The sequence below is a fragment of the Caretta caretta genome, chromosome 5, assembly GCF_965140235.1.
Source record: "Caretta caretta isolate rCarCar2 chromosome 5, rCarCar1.hap1, whole genome shotgun sequence".
NCBI lineage: Eukaryota > Metazoa > Chordata > Testudines > Cheloniidae > Caretta > Caretta caretta.
The window spans coordinates 136,209,975-136,227,651 of NC_134210.1; the positions used below are offsets into that span (position 1 = coordinate 136,209,975).

The 17,677-nt window shown below is 48.1% G+C and overlaps 1 protein-coding gene across 1 annotated transcript in view; it reads right to left on the reverse strand.

The window, feature by feature from the left end:
- B4GALT1 (beta-1,4-galactosyltransferase 1) overlaps positions 1–17,677 on the reverse strand; it is a 57,419-nt gene that overhangs the window by 14,480 nt on the left and 25,262 nt on the right. The window contains exon 2 of the mRNA XM_048849746.2: positions 8,245–8,480. Within this exon, the coding sequence (XP_048705703.2) occupies positions 8,245–8,480 (236 nt within the window). The remainder of the gene's footprint in view (positions 1–8,244; positions 8,481–17,677) is intronic.

Sequence of the window (17,677 nt, forward strand, 5' to 3'; positions counted from 1 at the left end):
AACGTGTCTGTGTGGGGCTCCGTTAGCCCCACTGAGATCTCGCTTCCAGCCGTAGCACGGTCCATTACTTCTGACGTTTCAGCAGGTGGCAAACAGATGGCACTCTTGCTAACGTTACCATTTTTGCTTATTTATTTGCCTGTCCTCTGGGTATGCAAACCCCTTCAGGTCCGAAGGACGACAGGCAGTGAACACCCGTGCAGAATGTGTCACCATGCAAACCTCAAGGGGATTGTCTTTCCCCTTTTCCCTGCATGAGTGAACGGACCATCCCAGCGGGTCTCAGCAGCACACAAGGCAGATTCACAGCCAGGCAGGTGGTAACCCTTCCTATACAGGGCAGAAAGCTGGCAGCCTTATGCAAATAAAGACTTCCCCTTCTTCATCACCCTAGGACTTAGAACTTGCCCAGCCAAACTGAATAAGAAGTGCTGTCCGTGTTAATGGCCCGTCAATTAACACGAGAGAGGCAAATCTGTACCAAGAGAATCCCTCAGACGGTAGAGTGGTCATTCACATGGTGGGGACTGAGGCCACAAACAGAAGAGTTAGAGAAGAAATCCCTTTTGCTTCTGTGACTCAGCTACCCCCAGACAAACCGCTTGACACTTGATCTAGCTGTGGCTTATAGAGACTGCACTGAAGGATCTGTAGCCATTAGTCTCACCCGTGGAGGCTGGAATGCTAATCCTGTGGGGCCTGCCAAATAGCTAACTTCCACAGCAACACACATGCCTCCTGTGCAGGCACTAGGATGGAGACACCATGCCAGAAGAGAACCTGGCGCTTTCACTGGGAAGGAAATATGGCCCAACTGGACCATGTGCATTAGTCTACCACAACCGTTGAGGCTCTACCTTCTACATGGAGACCACTAACAAAGGAGCAGCAGTAAGCTCTCGCTGAGGAAGGGGCAAGTGTAGATAGACCCTAAGGGCCCTGTAGATGTCCAGAGAACACCTTCGCTTCTTTGTCACTTCAGGAAGAAGAGCACCCTGTAATTAACGTGGGCAACTCTGCCATCCCTGTCATAGCAGAGGGAAGGAAAGGAGTCCCCAGAAAACTCCTCTTCCCTGCTCGGCGGCAGGTTGGAAGCCTATCTAGCTCGGAGAGGAGAGTGTAGTCAGACTAGACTCAGCCCGGTAGCGTTCCAAGGGAGCAGCTCTGCTGGAGAAACTGGAGTGACCTGCTCTGAACGTCTTAGAGGCAAGCTGTGATCTGAAGCTCCTGGAGGGGCCCAAGGGCAGGGAGGCCAGCCTCTGTCCCACAGGCTCCGAAGGCTGTTGCCAACTGCGAGCCTGGCGGGAGCCTTCGGAGGAAAGCAACAGGAGGCTTCATTTTGTTTAGAAAAACCTCTTCTAAGCCAGGAGATGCCGACTGCCCGTGACACCGGCCAGCAGCGGCACTGAAAGTATGCAGAGCCATCAGACCCTGGGAAGGAACCAGCAACCCCCTGTGGGAAGTGAACTGAGGCATAATTGCCATCTTCAGCTTCTGATGTCTACTGAAAGTAGGAAGCATATGTACATCCAGGTTCAAGTTTCTGCGCAGAACCCCCTTCTGGGGTACGTCTACACTAGACACTACACCCAGGTTCTGACTCAGGTTTGAGCCCAAGCCCCGACTTCTGTCCACACACCAATCAGTCTGACTCGGGTCAGCAAGCACTCAAGACCCAAGTCCTAGAACCCTGCTGGGGAGGGGCAGGGGTGTCAGTGCCCAAGGACTGCTGTGATTTGGGTCCAAGCCCTGTGCTTTTGCAGCTTGGACACAGCTCAAGCTGCAGACCTGAGTCAGAAGGGCTGCACAACTGAGAGACCTGGGTCTAGCAACTGTAAATGCAGCTTTGCAATGCAGTGGCTCAAGTGCAGGCTTGGAAACACAAGAGCTGTGCAGTGTAGACGTGCTCTAGAGCTCCGAGATGGCAGCACCTCTGGGAGAGGGTAAGGCTCTGGGCACCGGGCTTACTGCAGGGGTGAGAGACCCCCTCAGTGTTGCGGGGGGCTTGCCTGTGTTAAACATTAACGTTGGGGGGTTTAGAGAAGTCTTGGGGATTTGGACATCCAATCCCACTGGCCATCTGTGGCGTTTGGACGCCTAGCCCCTTTGGCACCTCTGGAAATCCAGCCTACCATCTCTGCTGACTCCCCAGGAGCACCCGGCAGGATTCCACAGACCCCCCCACGCAGCAGCTTACTCCTCACACGAAGGGACCAGTGGAAGCCTCCAAACACATCTGAAACCCACCTCCTTTGGGTTTGGAGGCAGGTTTCAGAGGGGGAAGGCTAACATACACTTCACCTACTGCTCCCTTCTCATCGCTCCAAGCCCGAGGTGTCAGCCTGGGGAGTGCAGGATACTCTCGTCCCTGAACACCAAAGCAGAATGATCGCCACGTTACCAAGGGTGCTTCTTCACCAGCCGCACAGGGAGAGACATTCTGGACCGGACTGTGACAGGCCTGCTTGCGTGTAAGCGTCTGTGGGATCAAGGCGTTAATGCTCAGGTAGCCTAACTCCCAAAGAGACATAAGAACGGCCACACTGGGTCAGACCAATAGCCCATCCAGCCCAGTCTCCTGTCTACCAACAGTGGCTGGTGCCAGGTGCCCCAGAGGGAATGAACAGACAGGGAATCATTAAGTGATCCATCCCGTTGCCCATTCCCAGCTTCTGGCAGTCAGAGGCTAGGGACACCCACAGCATGGAGTTGTGTCCCTGCCAATCCTGGCTAATAGCCATTGATGGACCTATCCTCCATGAACTGATCTAGTTCTTTTCTGAACTCTCTTATAGTCTTGGCTTTCATAACATTCTCTGGCAACGAGTTCCGGAGGTTGACTGTGCGTTGTGTGAAGAAATACTTCCTTCTGTTTGTTTTAAATCTGCTGCTAATTAATTTCATTGGGTGACCCCTAGTTCTTGTGTTAAGTGAAGGGGTAAATAACATTTTCTATTCACTTTCTCCACACCAGTCATGATTTTACAGACCTCTGTCATATCCCCCGCTTAGCTGTCTGTTTTCTAAACTGAACGGTCCCAGTCTATTTAATCTCTCCTCATACGGAAGCTGTTCCATATCCTTAATCATTTCTGTTGATTCCCATTCCTGAACCTTTTTCAGTTCCAGTATACCTTTGTTGAGATGGGGCGACCACATCTGCATGCAGTATTCAAGGTGTGGGCGTACCGTGGATCTATATAGAGGGAATATGATATTGTCTGTCTTATTATCTATCCCTTTCTTAATGATTCCCATCATTCTGTTCACTTTGTTGACTGCCGCTGCACACTGAGCTGATGTTTTCAGAGAACTATCCACAGTGACTCCCAGACACTTCTTTGGAAGCCCCAGTCTAAATCTACATGTATTTGATTATTTCTCTAGGAGTACTGAAGCATCCAGCGTGTTTCTAGTCCACACCATATGTTACTCACTAGGAATATCATCTCCTCAGCCCTTGGTGCCAGGCAGCCAGCAGCAGCCACAACATTGCTGCAGTGAGTAAAATAGATTCCTTAACAGAAAAACACCAGGAACAGAGCGTGGCACAGAAATGTCCATTATTTGACTAGCAGCTGAGTGCACCATCGGCAGGATGCAGGGAACGGAGTGCCGTGGACACGTACAGGCCACACAGCTGTCAGCTGCTTTCCAGATCGAAGGTCAGAAGATAAACTCAGTTAAACTGGAATAACCAACTGCCGTGGGTGCCTTACACAACTGCCTTCCAGCACACATTCAAAGGAGAGAAATTGCTGTTGCTCCCAACCACAGGTGATGGCTGTTCTGAGCAGCCTCCTCACAGGAGAGTCTCTTCATTATTTTTCTTCTCGGTACCCATAGGAGAGAACAGAAAGCTCCTTTTCACAACAGCATCTGCCTCTGCTGTACACTAACCCACAAGCAGAGTGACCCAGCAAACTGGCAAACAGGAGCTAGGCAGCATTTCTATTGATTCTTTCTAAAATAGCCCAGCAGCTCCATCCTGCCCTATGAGATAACATGTAAAAACACAACACCCACACACGAGCAGAGTCAGATATCACACAATGTACCACACATGCAGTCACAGGACATAGCCAGAGCCAGTGGGAAATTGCTGGAAAAACAACTTAAATTTGCAGGGAATTTTCTAATCCTCCCCAATCCCTCTACCCACTTTAGGGTGAATGTGTTAGCTCAGTAAAGCAGCAACAAGGGGTAACGGTGGCTGTAGTTACACTCAGCAGCCAAGTCAAGTGAGGGCTCTAGGAGGCGAAGGCTGGTTCAGTGGCTGAGGTGCTAACCTGGGACTCAGGAGACCCAGCTTCAATCCCCTGCTCTGCCACACACTCCTGGTGTGACCACAGGGAAGTTCCTCATCTATAGCAATGGGGATAACAGTACTGCCCTTCCTCCCGGAGGGGGGATAAACTGAGTATACTGACTGGGAGGAGCCAAGTAGTGGGGCAGGAGAATTACATATGGAACAAGTATGCAGAGTTCCCATCCTGGAGAGAGTGACTGAGGTGACACCCAAACTGGTCACTTGAGTTTTACCTGCAAAGAATTTGCCCCAGTGTTTTTAAAGACTGCCTAATCCCAGGAATGTGGGCACCAAAGGAGGAAAGTGCTTTCAGGGGGTTACATGAAATGGATGGTCATCTCACTCACAGGCCTACTGGTGCATTCTACAACTCCTGGAGTGCCTACCCCATAATGCCCCGGGGCTTTCTAAACATGAGGTATGGCATTGTGGGATGTAGTCTGGAGAACCAGATAAGCTGGTGGGGTAATGACACATGTGGCTTCCATTGTTGATTGGGCTAGGTCAGGTAGACCTGACCTGAAGACCTCACCCCAGGTGTTGCAACACACTATGACCAGTGCTTGTAGATTACATGGCAAGACTGTTGTGTGTAGATGCAAAACATCAGACGGACCTTGCAAGCTCCAGCTCTCCTAATCAATTGTTCATTGTAAGATCTTTTTTATCTCCCACAGGCAAGGCACAGCTGCACGTTTATTTATCCATTTTAATAGATGTTGGCATGTGGATGGCCCAAATTAAGTTCACACTTCATTGAGGTGAACAGGCCAAAGGTCAGGGTCACAAGTGTGTTGACGGTATATGTTCCACTGAAGACAGGTAATTGCCTCATTAACTGGGATTGGCAAAAATGTATCCATTTACATTGGGAGCAGTTTAAAAAAAGACGAGATTTAAAAAAAACAATAGACCATAAAACTGCTGCTCTGCATTTTCCATCCCCGCTCCAGTTTTCCACTGGCTCTGGTTATACCCCGGACACTTTACAAATACCGTTTTTCTGACTTCAGTCCAACATTAATCTGGTGCATTTCAGACAGCCAAGAATTGAATGGTGAAGATGCAATGGATTCATGCCTGAATTGCATTGCACTGAAAGGAAGAAGTTTGACATTACCAGTGCAGCAGCAGTAAGGGTCAGCGCTCCTCTCTCTTTCTATGAGATGCAGAGTACAGAAGAGCACGTAGCTGGAGTGCAAGAAGCAGATCACACAGTAATTTTCCTTGCTTCAGTGACTGCTTTGCTATAGACACGATTAACAAGTAAAGATAAAATTTCCTCACTAGAAGGAAAAAAAAAGAAGAAAAAAAAAGGAAGGATGGATGCAAAGGGAAGGACAGACAAGAAAGAGAGAAAAGCAATTGTCAAGACAGCAGAGAAATAAGAACGTTTTTTCCTCCTCTACTTCTGTCAAAGCACCCACATTTCTGTAACCGCCCCCGACACAGCTTTCCCCTCGCCCCCTCGTGGCGTAGTGCACGGACAGTTCTCTGTGTTATGGGCATAATGGTTCAGAGACGTGCAGATCATGTTGAGACTTGTTCACGTTTAGACTTCAGCACAGGAGAAGGCAAACATTTTAGCTGAAAATTAGGTCACGTCAGTTACTACTGCTAATCACTGCCCTGCTGTAAAGGAGAGACTTGCAGAGCATGAACTGCACCTCTCTCGGGTTTGTATACTCAGTATATTGGCACGATGTCTGTTTAACTCTTCGCGAAGGGGGCATATTTTAAAAGACTGACTAGCTAATTTATGTGCAGGTTAATTTTAGAGCATATGTGAAATGCCCTATGGTATAGTTCAGTCCCCATGACCGGGCAGTGCTCGCCTTCGTTGCCAGGGACACTAACCATTGGAGATTAGTTCCAGTGGTGCTATCATCACTGTGATGTGGATATCTGCTCACTAGCAACTAGCCCAAGACCACAAGTCATTTTTCAAAGGCCTCTGAAAAGCTATCATGTGATATAAGATAATTACAATGAGCAGTAACCACTGCTATGTGCGTAGGACTGAAATCCCATATTTTAAACAAGATACTGAACACGCTAATACAAAAAATAAATTAACATATGAAGCTTAGAGCAACCCGTGACCATTTATTAGAAACGACCACACACCACTAACTTATGACTTTCCAAGTTATGCAAATGCACCCAACTTGTGAAACTAACAGGTTGGATGAAAGGAGCATTCTGGCTGATGAAAGTACATAATGCAGAGGCAACCAGCTTCATCCCCACCCCACACTAGTATCACTATATGGGCAAACAAAATATATGCATGTACGCAGTGCATCCTTAGTGCAATAAAATACCAACTTCACGAGCTAGGGATGGCTGGGTATTTACGCCACCATTTGAGAGAGGCGTGTGGTCTTGCACGGCTCAGTCTGGAGAGCTGCACTCTAAACTGCCATTTATGCTATACTGCAAAGGGGATCTGCGGAGCAACTTCAGGGATAACATTTAGTATAGTTAGCTGAGCATGTTATTACCGGTTGTAGAAAAGCTGACTCAGTCACCAGTATGGTCTGATTTTCAAGCATGTTACATATATATACAAAAATGATTTGAGGGGAATTAATGACAGTTCATTATTTTAGCTTGGATCATAATCTGTTATTTGCAGTTGCATAGCAGCTGTAAATAGAACGCTCTGCCATCACAGAAACATGAACAAAGTCATAGCAAGCCCAGCAGGTAAGTATTAACACTCCTTAGGTCAGTATCTATCCTTATTTCAAATGCACAGCAATCCATTGCTTGAGGCATGGAGAAAAGTTCAAACCTTTCTGCTGCACCTGCACACACCAACTGACGTTGACTTTAGAGATCATCCATTGTTTCTTGCAGTGTTGTTGTAGCCAGGTTGGTCCCAGAGTATTAGAGAGACAAGGTGAGTGAGGTAAAGCTGATCCAGCAAAAGATGAAAGCTTATGCTCCAATACGTCTGTTAGTCTATATGGTACCCCAGGACTCTTTGCCGCTTTACAGATCCAAACTAACACAGCGACGCCCTCTGATGCTTCACCCACCTTGTCTCTCTTGACTCTAGAAACAGTTATGCTCCAGGGAGTGTGCTGCCTTTCAGCATCGCACAGGGCTGGGATCAAAAACTAGACAGAGACGCCGTGTTAATATCTATGTGCCAGATCTCAGAGACACTTCACTGGCACCCTTCAGCGCGAGAGAGGTGCCCTTTCATCACAACTAATGCATTTTTCTCAACTTCTTTAAGCTTCTCAATGTGTGCACGATAGCCAATCTATTTTTGAATCATGGCATATGCTCAAGCCAGTCGTGTTGTTTGGAGAGGGACATAGGCAGGGCTAAAAGGCAAATATATTGGAAGTAACACCAGTAATTTTTTTCTATTCCATTTACTTGAAATGGACAATTATTTGTCTACATCTATAAGAGATCTATGTTCTAGCCACACGCAGGACAGTTAGTTCACTGTTCCTATTGCTGTTACTGGAGGTTATCTGGGTATCTGGCTTGCATCATACAGGCAGTCAGACTAGGGATCTAATGATCCCTTCTGGCCTTGGACTCTAAGACTGAAAGTCCTGCACAAGCTGGCGATAAGTGTGTCCTGGTGGAAATAAGATGAGGCTGTATTACTGAAAGTTCTCCTCAAAGAGTCTACTTAAGCAGAAGTTACTCACAAGGCATTTGCCTAACTTGAGAAGTGGATCTCAGTTCACCATGGAGAAGAATTTTACTAAAGCTATAAAAGTAACTAGCACAAGTGTTTGGATTTGTTCGCAGATTATGCAGTAAAGGTTCCTGACTCTTCACTCTTTCATTTTGCGCATTAATCTTCTCAACCAGCAAGCTGGTTACTGGGTATAAGCCAACTGCACCTTTGCACGGGAGTACTGTAGCCATTATTCTGCAAACGTATGCATGTCCCAAGTCCTTACCTGATTGATGACATACACGCCATAGTCAAGCTGTTGCCTTTGAAGGATTGGGTGGAGATAATACAGCCAGTACTTCAGATGCTCATCACGGTTCCTGAATGGTATGATAATTGCTACTTTCTGAAGTGCTTTACAGTCTTTTGGAACATACCGGCCTCCTTCTCTCACTTCAGGGTTTATCTTCTCAACTTCCTCAAGATTCACAGGCTGGGAAAATTCCACACGCAGTGCACCACCTGGAAAGGACCAGGACAGACAGTGAGTTTGCAGATTCCAAAAGGCCCACACAATTCCCTGTAAAGGTTTGAAGAAACACAGTTCTTTTATTACCAAGGATGGGGATATGGTTGGGTTTGGATCTGAATAAAATCCTATGGACATGAAAAACTGCCCCCTTAACCAAGCACATCAAAACCAGCTGCACAATACAGGAGCAGTGTGAGACCCAGCCCCACTCAGGGAAGACTCACACTTCAATGTGCTTTGGATCAGGCCTCAAATTTGTATCTAATATTTACTGGGTCTGAAAGTCCTCAGACCTACCATAGGTCACTGGCTCCTGCATGGAGTAACAACCCAGCATGCACTCTGCAACACTCCACTTAATCGCTACCCCAGTGCGGGTCTTACATGATTTAAAAATAATCTCCTTACTCCAAGGACTAACCATATGCAAAACTAACAAAACCCCCTTTTAGCTTAGAATGCCCACAGAGCAACTGAAAGTACACCCACCTTTAAAGTTCCTGTTCTAGAAACATTAAACAAAGCCATATTTGCATTCAGGCTGGCACCTCCAGCGCATGGTTTCAGTGGAATAGGTTTGGAAAGTGCCATGGTAGTCTGCCCTGAAGCAGGGCTTTCAAACCGAGAGGCTCATAGGCAAACATGGCTATCGTATTAGCATTACTTCAAATAAGGCCACACATGGCTCAGAATGGCAGCTGAACCCCACTATGGCGCAAGCTGAACCCCATGGGAACAAGCCAGTCACAGAGGGCATGACGCCCACGGCAGGGGTTGGTCAAGGGCTTTGAATGAAAGTGAGTGTGTGCGGGGGGGGGAAGAGAGAGAGACACGTGACTGAGACTGGGTAATCGCTAATGAAGAAAAGTATCCCGACGACAAAAGCCAGGCTGCAGGCTCTGCCAGTCGCCCCTTGCCAGGGTATTGTGCCCTCCTCAGCACAGAGGCCCGTCCTGGGACTGAGGCTGACCCCTCAGCCCTGGGGAAAACTCCGTCAGCTCAACTGCTGCAGACCCTGGCCTGCCCTTTTCTGCACTGTGACGTTACCATAGTCCAGCAGGATTTTGAACCATTGGGTTTGCCAGAATGCTGCTCACCAAGACATTGCAGCCAGCGCAGAAAAGGACCCATCATGTTCAGTGTTATGCCAGTTACACCCTAACGTGCGGCCAAGTCTGGGCTACACCTGAGCCCAGACAAGGCCTCAGACACGCAACACAGCAATGGTGTCGTCAAAACGGTGGGGTGGGGGCACCAGCCAAGTCTGCAGCCGCATACTGGAGAAGCATGGATTATTTTTCATCAGGCGGTTTCTCAGTAGCAGCTCTCTGCTCTGAGACAGTCCTGCCCAGTCAAAAACAGATGCAGGAGAAATCCGGGAACCTCTCAAAAGCGTGAGAGCAGCCCAGGGCGTGGGAGCCCCTGGGAACAGAGGCCAAAGTCTCTTGGGGGCTGCCCTGGAACCCTCAGAGCGGTGTTCTTTGACAGGAGCACCTGGCAGTCCTAAACTAAGGCGCAGAGCACTGTGCTCTGAGTGTCAGTAGGGTGTTTGAGTTAAAGGAAGAATTCGGAAAATGTCAGCTCTTCCGTCGGACAGCGTAAACACACCGCGGAATGGGGCTCAGCTTTAGCTAAACACTACTGGCATGTCCTTCAATTTAATCATTTAAAGGCCATCTGCACTTCATCCAAAGCACATAGGTTTTTTTGGAGAGATGTTAGTTTCAATTCACATTTGGATGAGCATAATACCAGACCTATGTACACACACACCCACCCCTTTTTCATCCCAAGATTTAATTTAATAAGTGAGAGCTCCATGCCCACGCTCACCAGCACGTGCTGCCACAGGGGAAAGCCCTCAGCGTGTGCACAGCTGGGGAAATTACTACAGACCAAAGCTCATCCTCACAAAGCATCTTCATTAGATGTATAGAGCATGACTGGTAAGGAGGAAGGGCGTGGTTTTAAGAGATAAATACAGATAAGTAGCTGTTAGAGTGAGTTTTGTCTATCTTTACATTAATGCACCATTCATGTATAGTGATATCATCACAATACGACTTTACTTCTGGCCTGTGGCCTTTTTCTTGCTTATTGAACTAGAAGGAGTTACTTCTGCTTCAGGCTATACTCCTACATCCAGTGCCATGGAAGGGGTGATGGGGTCAGGGTGGGGATTGTCAATACTCTCCATTAGCCAGTAAGGTCTCTGTAATAGGGCATCTCACCCCTTCAGGGCTGGGGTAGCCAACTGTCATTATACAGTGAGCCACACCTGGGAGAGAGCAGGGCACTGCCCTATAACAGAGGTCCCCAAACTGTGGGGTGTGCACCCATAGGAGGGCATGAATGTTCAGGGGGGCGTATCTGGGGCCCAGGCCAGCCCCCATGGGGGGCAGGGAGGGAGCACCACCTAGATCTGCTCTTGGCCCTGGCTGCCAGCCCCGCACTTGCCCCCACCCCCAGCTGTGGCCACAGCCTTGGCCTCCTTACCCCTGCCCCTGTGTGACGTTACACTCCATATTCTTCATAGAAATATTGTTATGATATGAATATGGCATAACTAAGATATGTTTTAGGTAATATGGGTCATGTGAGACATCATTGGAAAGGTTATGATTTACTGAATGTGTTTATCTAATTTGTACGCATGTATCCTTTCTGTATCTAAAATTGGGAATATTGGCTATGTAACAACAACAACAACTACTGTGTGTGTACTTGGGGAACACCCACCAGATAGCAGGCCATCAGCCTCGATGGGCCGTTAGAGAGAAACAATAAGACTTTGAAGATACTAATCTCTCTCCTTCCTGAAAAGCATCCTGGGATGTTGCTTTGATACTAGAAGGTCATGTGGTCATGTCACCTGGTACTAAACACCATCTTGGACTTCTAGTGATTTTCCACTATAAGGAGGGGGAGGTCAAGACTGGGAAATAAAAGGTTCCCGCCTTATGTAAATTCTATTTAAGGCTGGGGAGTTGATCTTGGTTCACTCTTCACTGAATCCCCATCCAAGATGGAAAGATCTGAGAAACAAAGACACGGGGGGGGGGGGGGGGGGAGGCTGGAAAAGGGATCTGGTCTGTGAATATGGTGTCTGAAGATTTAAGCTGCAAGCAGGGTAGCTAACCTTCAAAAATTTCTGCAACCTGCCCAAAAACAACATTTAGGGTGAGAAATTACTTTTTGAAACTAGTCTGTTTAACATTGTAAGCTTAGTATGTTGTTTTGTTCTGTTTGCTATCCCTTATAATCACTTAAAATCTGCCTTTTATAGTTAATAAAAACTTGTTTTTGTTTATTATAAAATCCAGTTTGTGCAATTTATAACGGGGGGGGGGCAAGAAGTTCTGCATATCTTCCTCCACATTAAGGGTGGGGGTGAATTTATGAGCTTAAGTTGCATAGATTTCTCTACAGTGCAAGACAATATTGTTTTGGGTGTACTTCCCAGAGGGGGAGCTGCATTTGAGTGCTGGGCAATTTCCTAGCTGAGTCTTCGCATAGAGGGCTGTTTGCAGACTGTGTGATTCTAGGGCTGGTGTGTCTCTACCTGTGGGTGTGTTGCCAGAGGCTGGAGAGCCTGATTCAGCAAAACAGAGCGAGGGAGTCCAGGCTGGTGGAGCAGGCAGGCTCAGTGAATTCCAAGTACATCAGGTGACACCCTGGAAGGGGGGTCCAACCCATCACACATCCCATCCTGGAGCCACAGCCCTGCTCCTGGCCCCAGTTCTGGAGGGAGGGGGCGGTACAAACAGGGGCAAGGGGACGTGAGGTAAAAAGTTTGGGGACCACTGCTCGCCCCTGCAGCAGGAGGCTGCAATGCAGCGGGGAAGCTCAGGAAATGGTAGAGAGACTACGGAGTGTGAAAGGTTCCTGCAGGAAGACCCTGAGACCAAGGGAGCTCTGAGAGAGGGGCTGCAGTCAATAGGAGGTTCCTGTTAGAGACCCTGACTGAAGTCAGGCCTATGCTACGCATCTACCTCGGTGTACCTACCTCCTTGCTCAGTGCTGTGAAAAATCCACCCCCCAAGCAACGTACTTACATCGACCTAATGCGTCATGCAGACAGTGCTATGTTGGCGGGAGGGCTTTTCCTGCTGATATAGTTACTCCACCTCCACGAAAGACAGTAGCTAAGCCTCTCATGGAGCTCCCCCGTCAGCTTCCAGTGTCTTCATCAAAGCGCTGTGCTGATGCAGCATTAATCGTGCAGACCTGCCCTGAGAGAAGGGGCTGGGCCTGCAAGGGCTGTGGACCAGAGGGCCGAAGAAGGCAGAGCTTCAGCCAGATAAAGCCTGAGAGATTTTGAACTGGGACCTAGGTCTGGGGTGCCCCCAAGTAAAGGGGGAGAGTGACTGAACTGGGTTGTGGCCTGGAGGGCCAGTGTGCAAATACTCAATCCCTGGGAGCCCAGGAGGGCAAAGTTGTAATTACTGTGGACTGAAAGTTAAGGGACCCAGAAGAGGTGAGAAATTGGAACAGGGCACCACAGAGTGACCTCCACCCAGGAGGCAGCTGGCCCCTCTACAGTCTCCTATTAGCAAGATGTCACTTACCTTTACAAAAGATACTACCGACCAACGACTAGAACACTGTGAAGCACGGTATGTAACTAAACTAAACCGTTTAGTGAAGAGCATGTTGTGACGAGAGATGACCTGCTGACAATGGGAGGGCAGGGGGCACAATTTAAAGGTTCAGCCAGTCCCAGAACAAGTCTCACACACACACACACCCCAGTTAGATCCTCCCCCCTTCCCCTCAGCTTCCCCTCCCAGAAAGCAGCGGCCCCTCCCTGCAGCTCCCAGCTGTTGCTCCTGCCTCTATCCACAGGGCGCAGCTCGGGGGCTCCAACAGCTGCAGCACAGAGAGAGGGCCCAGCCCCACCATATGACTGAGGGGGGCCAGCAAACACTGGCAGAAATCTGGGAGGACCCCCCATATTGCCTCTGTTGTGATGGTCTAACTTTGCTTTTTGTGCCTGTTCTCTTGCGCGCTAGTTCACCAAGTCCAGTCATTTACAATGGGTCTCCGAATTCCAAGTGAGGCTAATTGTTATATCACCAGTGCTTCCCACACAGAAAACACCAGCAGGCTTTACCTGTCCTCACCTGTTCGTCTGCAAGAATCAAAAACGGTCTCTACCCAAACCCCATTCTGCATCGTTGTGTTTAATAGAACATGACACACAGGCACGGCTTGATGTTTTCCCTTGCGTTTCCCTAAAATGTCTGGGAGGAGAGGGACAGTTAGTTTTCCAGGTTTAAGCGTGTGATTCTAAGAGCATGTCAGTACCAAAGGGCTCACTGGTATCAGGTAGTGCGTCTCAGCTGGCCTGACCAATTCAGGGTACCCCAACTCACTAGGACTATAATCTGAATTTAAAAAGGTGTCATGTAGTATGTAACTAGAAAAACTAATAACGCACTGATCTTCAATATTCTTGTGTGATATACGTACATGGTGTGTGTGTGTTAAGAGTTATGGACATACGCTGGAATGACGACTAAAGCGTGTTTAAGCCAGGCACGTCAGGGAGTTGGTCAACAGGTCTGCCCTAGACAAAGGAACATGTTTGCTTCTCTGACTAGCCTAGTCACCAGGCAAAGACAATAAAGGTCCACTTAGGTAAACCAAAAGCTATCGAGTTAACAAATGGGGGACCATGGCGTCTACACTCAGCAGTAGAGAGAAGAAAAGGAGTACTTGTGGCACCTTAGAGACTAACCAATTTATTTGAGCATGAGCTTTCGTGAGCTACAGCTCACTTCATCAGATGTATACATCACTTATACATCTGATGAAGTGAGCTGTAGCTCACGAAAGCTCATGCTCAAATAAATTGGTTAGTCTCTAAGGTGCCACAAGTACTCCTTTTCTTTTTGCGAATACAGACTAACACGGCTGTTCCTCTGAAACCTGTCAGTAGAGAGAAGCTTGATCTGAGTTTTACTTTTCAAAGAATCCATTGCAAAGGTTTCCTGATCTATCAAGACAGGGCAGCTGAACCTCAAGTACTAAGCAATTGAGTCAGTTGATTTGTCAGGCACTAATATTGTACACCAAGTGTATTGAGCGAGGCGATTTGTGAAAGCCCATCACACACTGGGATAGCAGTGTGAAATGTCTTTATTTAAACACTGCCTGAGGAATTACGGATACTCACTGGTATTAGGCGTTGCAGTCTATGACCAAACACAGGGAGAAACAGGCTTTCCCCCAGACAGGGAGAAGGCAACTACCTCCAATGAAATTAAGCAAAGAGTGACCAAAAACAAGGGAAGCCCTATTTACATATGAATCAGCAGGGGGATGGGAAGTCCACAGGAGGGGAAGAATAGCATGACATCATCCTGTCTCTTGTAACAAGGTCACTGAACTTTGGAAGATATACACAAGGACAGAAGCCATCTTCGGCATCCCTCACTAGATAGAAACAAGGGTACAGAGCTCTTGCAAGCTGAGAAAGATGGGTCTTTCAACCAAGGGATGGAAGGGTTCGGGTGGAGTCAATCTCTGAAAACTGAATATAGGTGAGAAACCAGCTTAGGCAAAGATCTTTCACCTTGGAAGAAAAGGGAAACCAGCACCTTGTACTTCTGTGGGTGGTCCCGACTGAGGGAAAGTCAGCCATGGCTGGGAAGAAGGAAGATTGGTGAGAGAAATCATCTTGAACAAAGTCTACTGTACCTTGCTAGATTGAGATCTGGTCTACACTACAGACTTACATCAGTATTACTATGTCATTCAGGGGTGAGGAAAATCTACCCCCCCGAATGACATAGTTATACTGACCTAACCCTCGGTGTAGACAGCCCTACGTCAACGGGAGAGCTTCTCCCTCCAACATAACTACTGCCTCACAGGCAGGTGGATTAACTTTGCCAACGGGAGAGAGCTTAGAGCATCGTCATGAAAGTGCGGCGGCTGCACGGGTGCAGCGTTTTAAGTGTAGACCTGCCCTAAGGGTTAGATGCATGCGTTCACTTCTGTTTCCTTGTGACCCTTTCTAACTTTGTTTTTACTTGGCACCACTTAACCTGTGTCTTACTGCTAATCCATTTGTTTTATTTTTACTATATACGAGCTCCGTGCAGTGTTTGCAGGGACGGGTGTATTTACCTCCGCTAAGTTAATAATCTGTAATGTACCTTTGTCTCTTTAAAGGAGTAACAAACTTTATTTTTCTCTAGCTGTCCAGGGCTGGACACTCCAGGTCACACAGTTCTGAGGAAATTCGGGACTGGGAGTGTGTTGGGATCACCCTGCTGGTGGAAGCCAGAGTGAGGCTGTAGACAGACTGCTGGGGTCAGAGCTGCTGAACCAGGGCTGACGAGCACACAGACACTCATGACCTGCACGCTGGTCAGCTGGCGGGGAGTGTCCCAGGCCGTCTGCTACATGAGCATTGCATTGTGAGCCACCAGGGCTGCAGGGCAAGAGGTGACAACATCTCACTGGTCTGGACTGCACTGTGAACTCCGAGACAAAGCAATTAATGATTAAGCTTTCAATATTTTAAGACTCATCTTACTTTGGCTATTTGAGGATCTTCTTATGAATTTCTCCCATTCTTTTCACACCTCTGTTCAGTTTGCCTCTCTATCACCCAGTTTCTCCAGTACATACTGCTGAAGCAAACTCCTTGAGCATGAGTGGAGCCTGCAGACTTGGGCTGGTTTATAGTTAAGCTTCTAGAATGAAAAGCAGCTTGTAACAAGAGTTAAAGAGTCCACCCCCAACAGGAGAAGCAGGAAGAAGGAGAGCAGGTGGCTACATGGCAAGTTTGTGTCAATACATGACAATACCCATGGGTGACTCAGTGACATCTTGGACAGGAGTCACCTTGTATTCTACTGCACCTCTCCTGGGTAAACTGTCTCTCCATATGCTCATAGTCATTCACGCCGAGTCTCTAAACAACGTGTACCCTCACATACTCGATGCATGCAAAATACCCAGATAACACTTACCCAGAAGTGGCTGTATTGCTTAATTGGCAGCTACATTTCCTTTTGTGACATCAGCCACAATGCACAGCTAAGCCTATGGGTAGGGGAAAAGGGGAATTCTAGTACAATCTTCTCATACTGACCGCATTCTCAGAATAGCTTCTGCCTCCAATCTCTTCTGCATAGTTTATTTGAACTCTTTCATTCAGTGTTACATAGAAACCATTTCATACATGATTCATTCTCTCTCTCTCACCCTCCCTCCCCATCTGACTAGCATAGATGCAGAATCCACCTCAGCCAGGGCCCAACCACTTCCCTTTCTCACACACTACTCTTTGTGGGCGTTTTCAGGGTTGCTCTCATGGATTCACCTACTCCACTCGGATGAAATGCGGAGAAATAAAGCAATCACAAGGTCGATACTAAGGAAATACCCAGCTATTTTCACTTAAAACTAGGTGGTATAGCAGGCTACAGATCATCCAGACATTTGGAAGAAGGTGGGGAGGGGAGATAAAACAAAGCCACTTAACCCACCCACTCCACCCCAAGAATCAATGCTGCACTGCGTCTTTCCTCGGTGTTTGGGTGGCCCTAATGCTGTGACGCTCCAGGAGTTGTAACTGGGATCCCCTGGCATTGCGAATCCCCGCAGCATATGGCCTGCTGCTAGGTCTCATCACAGGCCACAGAAGATCATTGTCCTCACCACCAGCACTTTTATTAGAGGTAACCGCATACGCCCCAGCTCTGCAAACCCATGAAGTCCAAATGTAAAACTAAACACACACATGGTGTTTGCAGGACTGGGGCCTTACGTGTGAATACACAGGAACAGCCGCCCACTGCTCATACAGAAAATATGTTTAAGATACAAACAAATCAGCCTCATCATGTAAACGTCCGTATGCATTTTAAGGGCCACCCTGATTTCTTAGTGGACTGATATCATACCTGGGTCTTAACACCTGGCAAGGGCTAAGTTCCCTGTAAGCTGCACATCTGCCAATTACGCCCTGCGCAGGGGCTCAGGGCTGCAGCGGGAAGAGATGCCCCTCCCCCAGCCCAGACCTGCCGCGGTGGGGAGACGCACCCCTCTCCACCGGACGCCAGCCCCAGTGCGGACGTGCCCCGGACTTGCCGTGCACAGGGGAGAGGAGCCCCTCCTTTGGCCCAGCCCAGCCCCACCATGGGTGAGAGGGCTGGGGGGAGTCCTCTCT